The sequence below is a fragment of the Sus scrofa genome, chromosome 1 (assembly GCF_054392235.1).
Source record: "Sus scrofa isolate SSC_HxYL_T2T_F1_AM1 chromosome 1, Sscrofa_HxYL_maternal_Yorkshire_Landrace_v2.0, whole genome shotgun sequence".
In the NCBI taxonomy this organism is placed as follows: Eukaryota; Metazoa; Chordata; class Mammalia; order Artiodactyla; family Suidae; genus Sus; species Sus scrofa.
Window position 1 is genome coordinate 37,774,174 of NC_139383.1, and position 13,617 is coordinate 37,787,790.

General features: G+C 44.2%; 1 protein-coding gene across 6 annotated transcripts in view; it reads right to left on the minus strand.

The window, feature by feature from the left end:
- TPD52L1 (TPD52 like 1) overlaps positions 1-12,165 on the minus strand; it is a 94,099-nt gene extending 81,934 nt beyond the window's left edge. For all 6 annotated transcript variants that reach the window (XR_014839725.1, XR_014839736.1, XM_021088722.2 and 3 more), the window contains exon 1: positions 12,059-12,165. Coding sequence is in view for 4 of the 6 variants with exons in the window: in XM_021088722.2 (XP_020944381.1) it covers positions 12,059-12,077 (19 nt within the window). In the remaining 2 variants the exon portion in view is untranslated. The remainder of the gene's footprint in view (positions 1-12,058) is intronic.
- Between the last annotated feature and the right edge of the window lie 1,452 nt (positions 12,166-13,617).

Sequence of the window (13,617 nt, forward strand, 5' to 3'; positions counted from 1 at the left end):
CGTGTTAGTTGCCAGCTGCCACGCTGCATGTTACCACAATTCTGCTGCTTCAAACAACACATGCATATTATCTCTGAGTTTCTGTGGGTCAGAGATCTGGGTCCTCTTTCAGGGTCTCACAGAACGGTAAGCTGTAACCCAGGTGTCGGCCGGGCTGCATTCTCATCTAGAAGTTCAGCTGGAGAGAATGCACTCCATGGCTCACTCAGGTTCTCGACAGAACAATTTCCTGGCATCTACAGAACAGCCTCAGGTTTTGCTGCTTCCCTCAAGTCCCAGGAAACACCCACAGTTTCTAGAAGCTGCCCGGAGTTCCTGGCCACGCGTGCTCCTCCAACTCGGCTACTTCCTTCATCAACCCACCAGGAGAGTCTCGGCTCCAGTCTGCTAAGACAGGAGTCTTATTAAAGTAACATAATCAAGGGAGTAACGTCCCACCATGTCTGGCATACGCTCTCAGTTAGAAGCGAATCACAGGTCCTGCCTGAAACTGAGGGGGAGGGATCACACAAGGGTGTGAAAACCAAAAGTCATTAACCATGGGGGGGGTCACCTAGGAGTCTGTCCACCACAAGCACAAACAGGGGTTCTGTGCATGTGTGTGGGGAAGCCTAGCCCCGTGAGTTTACATCTCAGACTTGGTGTGCATCAGAATCATTGGGAGGGCATTTTAAAACACAGATGGCTCGCCTCCAAAGTCTCTGATTCTAGTAGGGTTTAAGAGTGGGGCTTAAGAATGTGCATTTCTAACAAGTTCCCAGGTGAAGCCGATGATGCTGGTCCCGGGATCACACTTTGACAACCAGTACCCCAGCCCATACATCCAAGCTATGCCCATGGCCACCTCCAGGGACAGGCAGCTCCATCATCTCAGGATGAGGAATGTTCATGCTGGCAGCAGGTCCATCTGTGGAAGGCACATGCCAGCCTGGTAACCCACCGGGGGCTGTTGGGACAGAGAACACTAGAGTCCCAGGTACCCGGAGCATAGTCTAGAAGAGGAGACATAGGTTCTAAGTGGGCCCACAGACTACTTATTCTGGACAAGGCTCGGACAAAAGAAAGCTGAAATGAGGCCCTCTAAAGTTAATAGCTCAGGATAAGTGTCAAGAATTTTGAGGGGTTGGGTGGTTGGATTTTGCTCCACTTGCAAGCAAACAAATTAGCCTGCCAGTTGCACAGATGCTGGCAGAAGACACAAGACTCCCGGGTCACAGAAAAAAGACATTTTATTATCACAGCAATAGCCGTAGCCATAGTAACATCATCGCATCGCCCTGAGCCCTAATTCCACGAGGGTGACATGCTGAGGGCCAGGTGCTGTCTGTTTACACAGAGGGATGTGTTTCCCAGAGTAACACTGAGATTAGGATGCTCTGCTTTTATACAGGGGCTGCTAGCAAATCTGCTAGACCTCTGGTCCAGAGGGAGACCTGATCTTTATTATCTCAGACAGTAAATCTATCAGCCCCTAAGGGAGACAGTCTTGGTCTTCCAAGGCTGCCTGCTATGCAAAGCTTTCCTTGAAAAGGCAGTCAAGGGAAAATTAGCTGTGAATGCCTTTGCTCACAAGACCAGTTGCACAGAAACTTGAGAGACCAACAGAGAACTGTCCCGTGACAACAGGGTCCAATTGCCAGGACTAAGGGTGACACTGGCCCAGAATGGAGGATGAGGACGCAAGCCAGGAAGGTAGCTGAGGACGTGTTTCTGAGGCAGAAGGATTAGTAAACTGAAAGGCTCCGGAGGAGCAGCAAAGGGCGATGAGGTCAGGGAAGTAACGGGAAGGGGGACAGATCGTGTAGCACCCTTGTGGCCACAGTAGTGACCCCACCCTTTATTCTGAGTGAAATGAGGAGTTACTGCAGAGTCAGAAGGGCGGAGTAGCAAAATGCTACAGGTTTCAAGAGGAGCATTCTCACTACTATGCTGAAAACAGACTGAAGACAGGCCAGGGCCAAACCAGGGAGACCAGCTAGGAAACTCCTACAGAAACTCAGGTGAGAGATGATGGTGGCCTGGACCAAGGCACTATCAGGAGAGAGGGTGGGAAGCTGTCCGACTCTAGATACAACTTGCAAGCAGAACTGGTACGACGGACTGGAAACAGGTTATGATAGGAGGAACCTCCGTGCAACAATCTTTCCTGGGATAGGTTTGGGGCTTCTGTGTTTGGAATGGAGCTTCCATTAACTGAGATGGGGAGAGCTTTGGGACATAGTGGGATGCTAGAGTTATTTTGGAGGAAGAAGATCAGAAATTCAGTGTTAGACATGTAAAGTTCAAGCTGCTTATTAGTCCTTCATGCAGACATAGCCAGTGAGCAGACTGACGTTGAGGGGCCAGGTCCAGGCTGGAAAAACACATTTGGGAGTTGTTGGTATATGGATGGAATTTAAAAGCAGGAGTCAAAAACAAACAAGCAAAAAATAAAATAAAATAAAATAAAATAAAAGCAGGAGTCATGCAAGAGTGTGCAAATAGCAAGCAAAGGAGACTGGGGCGGGGGGGGGGTGGGGGGGGGCGGGGGGGGACCTGTGAAGAAAGATGGGGAAATGTACTTGGCATCTGGGAAACCAAGAGAACAAAGTGCTCCAGGGAGGAGGGAGGGAGCAACTGTGCCAAGCGATGCTGGTAGGTCAACTAAGATGAGGACAGAGGCCTGCCTGCTGGAAATTTTTGTTTTTAAAGAGAAAGAACTAATTTTCTCTTTCCTCCAGATTCAAAGCTATTACATGAGACCATTATAACTCCACCACAGATAAAAGGTCCCACTGCATAAATCCAACACATTTATTTTCCCTTAGCCTTAAGGAAAGGATAAGAAAAGCAGACAAAAGTCTGAGGAGGGCAGCTTTTCAGAGGCAGGCACAGGGCATCACTGGGGACTGGAGGGCCAAACAGAACACTGGCGTCAAGTTCTTTTCATCCTGAGATCCGATCCCCATTGGCAGTAGTTTCTATACTTTTTTACATGTTGTGAGTTGCAAACAAGCATATTTACCTGTCAGGACACAACGTGTAGGATGACGCTAAATATAAATGTTTTTCCTCCTTCCAATAGCAAAGGTCATGAGAGGCTCTAATTCTGTCTAACTGTAAAAATTGGGATGGTAAACTATAAAAAGTTAGTGATAAACCCATTATTATTTGCCCATTCTTCATGAAGGAAGTCATACATACATAATTAAATAATTTAAGTCAATGGGGGTATGGTAGGAGAAATTGGGATTCCAATTCTTTCCAAGTGTTCATCTGAATCTCTTTTCAGATGTGTGTTTCACCTCTGTTTGCATTTATTAAAATCACCTTCCTTTCTTTCCCAATACAAGATTTGCTTTTAAAATGTATTAGATGTTTTATTTGTAAATACAAAGACCTTTCTGCTCTGTGGGTGACAAAATCATTCCTGGAAGGGAGGAGTCAGGGTCTCCAGCTCAGTTCCTGTCCTGCATGTAAGAGAATCTGCAAAGCACGTGTTCAGCACTGCCATGAAGCAAGCTCCTACCTTCTGGCTGGTGGGTACCCCTCTCACATCTGCACAGGCAGATTCTACCAAACTAGCGAGAAATTTCTGTATGTGTGCTTACCTCTACACCTTCTCTCAACTGTCACAGTGAAAAAAAAAAAAGCAAGTCCTAATTCTCAGAGTATGCTTCCTTCTTTCAGGGACAGTGGCATGGAGAGTGGGCAATGGGAACCGGATGGAACATCCCATAAGCAACTGGAAACATGCCTGGCACACAGTAGGCCTACAAGAAATAGATATTTTCCTCATAGGGAATGTCTTTCATGGGTTGGGGAAAATAGGAGGAGGCGAGTGCTTATAAGAACCTTCCAATCATTTGAAATAAACTTTGCAGGAAGCCCGAATGTCTTGAAATGTCCAGATAGAGCCCTGGGGTATCAAAAGAGGAATAATGAGGACCTACTGACCTGTCCTCTTAGGTAAAGGAATCATCTTTCCTTGATGTCTTCATGTAGAAATGAATCCATTTTGAAACCCAAAACATTAGAAATATTTCTACACAATTTTCTTTCCAGCTCTCATTGTTGCTACTATTCATATGCAGGGAGAAAAAAATCAGGGAAAAACAAACAAATGTCCAATAGCCAGAGATTATAAATTGAGAGATGTGAAGATATTCCCTCCCACACCCCACCCCCAAATCCCTAGTTATCTTTTTCTTTTGAATGAATTAATTCTACTTCCAGCATTCTTGACAAGGTGCTCTTGCTATTGATTGACAGAAATGTCTAATTATGAGAAAAGCACATTTTTCGATTTTCAAAGAATTGGAGGAGTCTCTATTTTAGATACAACGTCTCTAGCTTGTAATTTGTGTAATAAGGTCCAAACAACCATGGATAAGTCTAGCCATGGGGAGTAACATATAGACACTCTTTCCATGTGTGATACAATATCTGGCTACAGCACAAATAGAAAAGTGCCAGATCTTTGTCTTTCGAAAAAGAAGCAGTATGTCAGTGATGAAAAGGTATTCTTGGAGATTTGTGGTTTTATTCTGGGACTCTCACTCCCTCCCCATCAAAATGCAACACTTATAAATGAGACACGCTGTGTGAAATTATTTAAAATTCATCTTTCCTTGAGGACCTAAAGCTTTCTTTTAGCCAACTCAAATTCACTAAAATATTCTGCTGCCTTCTCTGGTGCATTAATGGTGATTCTTAATTTAATGCATATATTTTAAATAAAGTACACTTCATTTCTTAAATAGTCAATGAAATGTAGAATGGCAGGTTTGAATATCCACAGGCTTGAATATCCACAGTTTGGGGTCATCTTTATGTGTTCTTAACAGCATCCTAACTCAGTAAGTTCAAGAGGTGGTTTCAAAGTGTTCCAGAACTGTCTTTGCAGTAACATTCCAGAACTGCAGTAATGGGGAAGGTCCGCATACACAGGGAGCAAGCCAGGCTGATGCCCAAGGCTGCCACCCTCTTCTTCGACAGCCATTTTAGAGCACAACAATGAAACACAGAGGTTGCTACAGTAGCTTAAGCACATATCCTCTGACCGTTTTTTTCCCACTAGGAACCTTCTTTTTTTGAATTTTTTAAAAATGATTTTTATTTTTTCCATTATAGCTGGTTTACAGTGTTTTGTCAATTTTCTACTGTACAGCAAAGTGACAGTAGGTATTGAACTAACATGCTTGGGATATGGTTAAAGTGAAACATATCCATACAAACAAGTAATTATAAACACATGAGATTCTAAAAATCTTTCTTTGGGGGGTATTCAATGAGAAGTGGCCTTTTAGCCAGCATCTAGAGAGTCCAGGTCTTACCTTCTGGAAACAAGCATGCAGATCCTATGCCTTTTACTTATTTCAAAGTCCTGAAATTAGGCAATATAGATGAACATGAACGAGAATAACATATGTGAACCATATTCCACTTTTTAGCTGGCTTTTCCTTGCAGCTACTGATAAAATTCTATACTGGGTCTAAGAATTACATGTGTGATTTTATAGAAGTTGCCCCCTCTTTTTTTCTTTTTCTTTCTTTCTTCTTCTTCTTTTTTTTTTTTTTTTTTTTTTTTTTTGGTCTTTTGTCCTTTTTTAGGAACCTATGGAGGTTCCCAGGCTAGAGGTCTAATAGGAGCTGTAGCCACCGGCCTATGCCACAGCAACACCAGATCTGAACCACATCTGCAACCTACACCACAGCTCACAGCAACACCAGATCCTTAACCCACTGAGCAAGGCCAGGGGTCGAAACCGCAACCTCATGGTTCCTAGTCGGATTCGTTTCCGCTGAGCCACGACGGGAACTCCTTAGAATTTGCCCTCTTGAAAACAGAACTAAAACAGCAAGCTATTGTTCCATAAGCCCCCTCCCCCATCGCGAGCAAACTGCTATAATATGGGGCTTATTCTTCTAGACCTCAGCTACTGGATCATATTCCCAGACCTAGATGCCACCCATATATTGGACACTGCGATTTAATTCTGCACTTTTAACCCCCCTAGGATGATACAGAATGTAATGCAGAGCCATTACTTTTACTTTTGTGCACTACTTATACACACCAACTTAAAGAGATAGTATAGAATAGTAATAAAATCCCAAGGTATAGAGTCAGACTCTCTGATTGCAAATCTGGGCTCTAACACATCCAAGATCTATGAACTGAAGAAAGCTGTCTAGCTACTCTGTCACTCGGTTTCTTCATCTGTAAAATGCAAATAACATAACTTCCCTTGTGACTTTGTTGTATTTATTAAATAACAGGATTTTTTTTTTTGTCTTTTTTTTTGCCTTTTCAGGGCCGCTCCCGCGGCATATGGAGGTTCCTAGGCTAGGGGTCGAAGTGGAGCTGCAGCCGCCGGCCTACACCAGAGCCACAGCAATGGGGGATCCGAGCCACGTCTGCAACCTACACCACAGCTCACAGCAATGCCAGATCTTTAACCCACTGAGCAAGGCCAGGGATCGAACCTGCAACCTCATGGTTCCTAGTCAGATTCGTTAACCACTGAGCCACGACGGGAGCTCCAATAACAGGATTTAAGTGCATAACAACATGGTATCTGGCACACACACACACACACACACACACACACACACACACAATATCTATTCAAATATTATTGTTTTTTTCTCACCTTCATTGTGAATTAGTTCTAATCAGTACTTTTTAACACTTAAAAAAATATCCCAGTGACATGGAAATAAACCATCTAACTAGTTGAAGGTGCCCTTACCTATAGGGGTGACTCTTTGTTGCCCTCCCTGGAAAAACGACCCACGTCAAACACATCCTGTTTCCTGTTGGCATATGCTGCCCAGCACGTACTGAGAAGCCATGTGGTATAGTGGTGGAGCTCAGACTCTGGACTCAGATGGACTTGGAGTTGAAATCTGCCTTCCTCACTGAATTCTTCAGACCTTCAGTTTTCCCTGTCTGTAAAATGAGTTAAAAGTAATAATATCTATTCCATGGTGTCGGTAAAGGGTTCAGTAAGATCATGCATGTCAAGGTCTTGACATAAGCTATTAAAAGCAACAGCAAACGTTTCTAGAGCACTCATCAAGTGCTGGGCACCATTTTAAGCACTTTGCATACATTAACTGGTTAAATCCTCATTACAACCTATGTGACAGGTGTTATTATTATCTTCACTTTATATATGGGGAAACCAAGGCCCAGAGAAATCAAATAAGTTGTTCAGGGTCATGTTAATGACAAGTGACAACAGCAGGATTAAAATCCAGGCAGTTTGACTATCCCCGCTGCCTCTCAATAGTAAGTGTTCACTGAACATTTGCTAGCACTACAGTAAACAATAAATATTTGTTGAAATATTTAACAAACAATATTTGCCGAAGTACTTACTTATTATTTACTGTCACTTCCTAAGTACCAAGTCTTACGAGTGGCCAGAAAAATGGATTGTTTTGCTTAAAAGTTTGTTGAAGCAACTTCTCAGATTCTGTCTCCCAAGAGTATTAAAAAAAACAAAGTATTTATTAGAAGAGGGAATTCAAAATAGGTTCTAATATGCTATAATATTTATGATTTGTATAACTTGATTTTATAGGAATTTTAATTGCAACAATAATACATGATTTGTTACAAATGACTGACCTTATCATATATATAATATATATACCACTATGTACTTTAAAACTTTCATTTAGAAAGAAAACATAAGGTAGCTTTGAAGACAGTAAGAATGCTCTTCACAATATTTTTAAAAATCATAAATCAAAATATATAATACACCTAGCTCCCATAGTTTGAGTTTATGATTACATGGCCTGATATGTGGAAAACAATTTTTTCCTTGAGTAATCTGATCCCTACAATATAAGACTTGACCTCTTGCTATTTGGGGCAGAAGGGATTATTTTACTGTTTTATTAAAAAAAGCTTTGTTCACAAAGCAAGAATTTATTTTCATAGAATATTAATAAAAAGAATATAACTGTATTCATTTTTCTAGAGCTCACTCCTTGCTTTATTTTCTATTCTAATCCTTATTTGTTTTCTTTCATCTATTTCTAATTTCCATTATCTTGCTGTGTTTCATCTAGCTGTATAAACTGCCCTAAGTTCTCCCTGGAACAAGATGAGTGCAAATAAATGTCTTGGGAGCAAAGTATAAAGTAAGGTAAATATGACATTTTCTCTTTAATGGAATCTGCAAATAGGATTAATCCAACATTTATTACTTGTATGTCATGCATGGATTTCTGAGAATCCTCCTGGGTAGAATGTCTGAATATAAAAAATAGTTAGTGTAATTGGCTAAATAACAGCCTCCAAAGATCTCAGGTCCTAATCCCTGGAATCTGTAAATGTTACCTTATATGGGAAAACAATCTTCACGGATATGATAAAGTGAAGGATCTGGGATGGGAAGGTTATCTTAGAGTATGCAGGTAAGCTAGAAATGCAATCACAAGCATTTTTATAGGAGAGACAGAGGGAGATCTGATGGACAGAAGAGAAGGCAGTGTGACCACAAAGGCAGAAATGGGAGAGATGCAGCCAAACACCACCAGCCACCATAGCAGCTGTACGAGGCAAGGACAAATTATTTCCTAGGACATCCAGAGGGGTCGAAGCCTTGGCGTCATCTTACTTCTGGTCCAGCGATAGTGATTTTGGACTTGCAGCCTCCAAAGCTGTGAGGGAATGCCTTTCTGTTGTTTTAAGCCACCACATTTGTAGTAATCTGTTACGGCAATCATAGGACACTAATACAATTATTAATCTGAATAGATATGCATTAAGAGTAATTTTTCCTTTTAATGTTAAAGACACTGAGAAAGACAGAAAATTATTTCCTAGAGTAGTGAAATACTGAAAGGTAGTTTAAAAAGTTCAAGAACTTCTTATTTTATTTCTTTTTAAGGCCACACCTGTGGCACACGGAAGTTCCCGAGCTAAGGGTCAAATCGGAGCTAGAGCTGCAGGCCTACGCCACAAACACGGCAATGCCAGATCCAAGCCACATCTGTGACCTATGCCACAGCTTGTGGCAACACCCAATCCTTAACCCACTGAGCGAGACCAGGAATCGAACCTGCATCCCTCGGACATCATGCCAAGTTCTTAACCCACTGAACCACAATGGGAACTCCAAGAATATCTTATTTTAGAGGACTGCCATATGTTTCAGGAAAATGCTACATTCCTAAACAAGAGTTTCTCTGTAATACATTAATTTTATTAAAGCAAAATCCTCTCGTACCAGAAAAACAACCAGCTGGGTTGGTCTCCTGTGGGCCCCTCACTGCACACTGTTCTCCAGCCCCTCTTCATGGAATCACTCTGCTCCTAATCCCACTTGTGTTTTCCCTTCTACCAACTTCCCAGAACATCTTCTTGTTTTACTGGAAATAATCCATTCTTTTACAAAGTCAAAGAATATAGCTACAGCTTTTACTTACAGAAAAGTTTCTAGGCTGCATTTACTGAGCAATGTGTGCAAGTCATGTCCACGGCATTCAGGGGAGGCGGCTGTAAAGTGCATGGGGGCACCTTATCAGCAGCTGCCCACTTAACCTCACTCATTTCTGCTTTTCTCCATATCAAGAGGCAGAAAGATATGCCATCCCCACTCTAGATAATTCTAAAATAAACTGGGCTAGTGACAGAAACTTGCACTTAGGAAACCACAGGACTGGCTTAGAATCTAAGAGAGACAATTCTTTTAGCCAGAAAAATTGTGCCAAGCAGAAAAATTTTTCCTTTAATATAAACTATAAACATTTTGTGATAAATTTTACTCTTAAAAGAACTTGATATGTCTGTTGCTTAAATGACAAAAAAGTCTGAAAGTGAAGAATTTAAAGTACTGGGCAGGTGAGAATTTAAGAGGCATCATCCATCCACTTGTAAAAGTCTTAAGTCGAGGTATCCTTGATACCCCTTCCAACCCTTCATAGCCAATCAAGTTATTCTGATTTTTCTTCCTGAGTCTTTCTTACATCTGTTCACTTCTCTCCTCCTGGCTAACCATCACCCTAAGGCAAGTCTCCCGAGGATGGCTTCCTATGAGGGAGAGGAGGAGCAGAAGAGGCAAGAGAGAGATAGGTGGGGACTTAAGTTTTACCTTTCTTCTGAAAGTGGGAAGCCTTGAATGGGGATCGGGCTCTCACAGCATCACCTCTGCTACTCATTACGCTCTTGATGTCACAAACACGTTACATCTTTTGCTTTCCTTTCTGGAGAATGGAGGGAACCACACTACCTACCTCATAAGACTTGTGAAGAAGAAACGAGTTGACACATGCAAAGCACTAACAATGGAAACAGGGACACAGTAAACCAACTCCGCTAGTTTGATTATCACCTACATTCAAGGCCTATCAAATAACTAGCAAATGAATATGTGTCTCTTCCTCTACTGTAAACTTCACAAAGCAGAAATCAAGGCTGTGTTTGTTCTTCCTAGCACAGGGCTTGGCAAAGGAAAGCACTGGAATCTTTGTGACGTAAATTTCACAAGTAAAGCAAATCAATAACACCAGCGGGTCCAATCGGTAGTTTTAGAAATCTGATGACTGTTTCCTGTCTGCTGTAGTTTTTCTTCCACCTCACTGAGTAACAGAGTCACCTGGGAAGCTTTCCGATATACCCAGGCCCAGGCTCAGGCCCCAGAGATTCCTATTTGACTGGTTTGAGATCAGCCAATACTTAAGGTCTGCAAATAATTCTAATAATAATTCTAATAATTCTAATCTGCAAAGAAGGTTAGAAAGCTCCAGCGTTGTCCCCACCTGCTTCAGCATAGAGTGAAGGCCTCCCATCTGACCTCTGCTTTTGAATCCGACCAACAATCCCCCATCCTTGGTTGAATTCTCCTTTCCTAATTAGAAAATGGGGTGGGAGGGAAGTACTGGAAATGGCAGCTTTGTGGACAGGATCTTGGCTGAGGTAACAAACCAGGATGGTTCGTACTGATCAGACCATTGTAATCCTGGCAGCAAACCTGTTGGGTGGCTTGAGGCCCAGGCACCCGCCAAGCAGCTCTCAGGCCGAACACTTGGGCCCCTAAAGGGTGATCACACAGGGTCATGAACCTCTTCTTCCTCCGTCGTTCCCCCGCCTCCCCCCCAAAAAACAGGTTTTTATTTATTTTAAAAGCTATCATGGAATTTACTGCAGTGTGGAAGAAGGGTGGCAATGATTGCTTTAAAGGCTGAAAAAGGCTGAACTCCGCGTCCCATCCCTTCTTGGCGTGGCTCCCAAGAGAGACTCCAAAGTCAATGTTACGAGTCTTTTGCTCCACATCCGCCCACCTCTGCTTCTTTCCACCGACCATTTACTTCCTTTCTTGTACGATTCCATCGGGATTCCCTAACCCTAGTCCGAGAGTGACCCTAAAACACGAGGCTGCGCTCGGTGAAACCGCCTCAGGCTCCTCCAGTGGGCGACCCCAGCAGCTGGGAGCGCGGCGGCCAGGCCAGACAGCGGCCGGCGGCTCCACGCGCCTGGGGAGGGAGAGGTCGCTCCCTGACCGTGGGAAACAGGGACACACGCTGCTGGAGACCAGCAGGCGGGTAATGCTCTCGCGGCCTAGGAAGGCATATCTCCGCGCTGCAAACCCCTAGCGTAGCCGGGAGACCCAGGTCTCCGTGGAGCCATCACCTCAGCCCTGAACTTGGGAGCTGCTGGACGCAAAGCCACCGCTCAGAGCAGGAGAAGCCGCGCACCCTCCCTGCACCCGGCGGAAAAGGGAACGAAGCGCGGGCGCTGGACCCTGCCCCAGGTCCTTTGCGCGCCCGCGAGGATGGGCAAGCGTGAGGGCGGCTAGCTGGCAAAGAGAGCATTCCGCGGGCGCGTTTCCCGCGGAGGGTCCCCTCCACTTAAGGTCTCCTTCACCAGTCCCCAACCCCACCGCAAATCCAGAGTTTGGGGAGCAGGAATTATTTGGCAAGCGCAGGGAGAAGCGGAGTTGCGGACCTGTGGAGAGGTCACCCAGCCGCTCTGTCCGGGAGCAAAGTTGGGTGATGCAAGGCAAGGGCTTTTGTGCGCCCTAGGGCCTGACCCTCAGGGCGATTGGCCACCACTCACCTCGTGCCTGAGCCTCCATGGTAGCCGGACTTCGGATTGATAGACTGGGACGCTCGGCGGAGAAACAGCAGCGGTGCCCGAGCTCGGAATGCAGCTGGCGCCTCCTCTCCCCGCACGCGTGTCGCAGCGCCGCGTGGAGGGGGTGGGGCCCGCGGGGCTGCCTCGGCTGGCCGCTTCTGGTTTCCCCCGCCCCTTCCAGTCCACCTGGCCGGGACCTCGCTGCGACCGAGCCCCACTGCTGCGCGCCACCTGCCGGCCGCTCCACGCCTCTGGCGAGGGGCGCCCGCTGGGGACCTCAGGGCGCGTGCTCCACCCAACGATGCCTGAAGCAGGCCTGAAGTTGGTTGTGCCTTCTCTGTCTCTGTCTCTCTGTTTTGAGAATATATTTATTGATATTCATTTTATATTATTCAATGAAGTAATCCAAATGTATAAAAGCAATTTTCCTTTGGATATCACCATGATCCGTGTAGATACTCAACGGCCATAATCATCTGCAACTAGCACTAAGTCACACATTTAGATTTACAGCCCTGAGTATACATATTTCATTAAACAGTGGCACTTATGTACTCAAGTGGTCCAGTGGCTTTGGAATCTGTGACTACTGGGGCATGTGGAGTAAAAGTAATGCATACCTTTAAATCAAGGGAAAGGGTATCAATTATCAACAAATACGAATTACCGTCCTAGGCAAAGAAAGTACCACAGTTGACACCTGGTGTCGGAATCCTGGAGAGGAAGTTTCGTGGTTTTCTTTTTCTTTTTAATGGGAACGTTTATAATGAATGATCTGGCTAGGCCAATGGCAAGACTCATACACTGCTGCAGAGAGAGCCAGTGCCCTGGGGGAGAGGAAGGAGGGTGGATTTACAATAGCTAATAATCATTGCTCCTGGTAGAAATAACAGTTTCAGGTTCCTCTGACCCTCTGGACCCAATATTATTGTGCACCGATCAGTACATAACTTTGTTTCATGTGTGTTTCTGTTTAAAGATACGTTATTTAATACATGCTGTTAATTCATTAACGTCAAGCTCCTGGGGATCAACAGCATCATTAAGCTTATTTAATGTATGCATTTCTTCCTAAGGCAGGTACTGCCTACTGGCACTGAGGATACCAGACAACATTTAGCACTAGGCTTGAGGCCATTTTAAATGGCAAAATCACCTTCCGAAACATACAAAAATGGTTTATTTGTAGTCTGTGAGAAGGGCACTTAATTTATAGTCTAAGAGAGTTGAAACGAGTAGTTGGAGCTTAGCTGTTTTTGACCTTAGCTGGGAGGTAAGTGCCTCTCCACCCAACTTTTCAGGGCTCTGCCCATGTCTGGGAGGGACCATGAAAGCACTATATTGATTTTGGTGTCACAAATAAATTTTATCGGGGAGGCAAACTGACAAATATAGAATCTGCAAGTAAAAGAATCAACTATGTATTTCCTAATTTGAAACCCATGGGCCGAACCTGTAGGTTGATGCAGCAGTCACATTTTCAGAGATGAGACTAGAAACTAACAGTTCTGTTCCTGGCCTGGCAATGTGACTAGAAAACA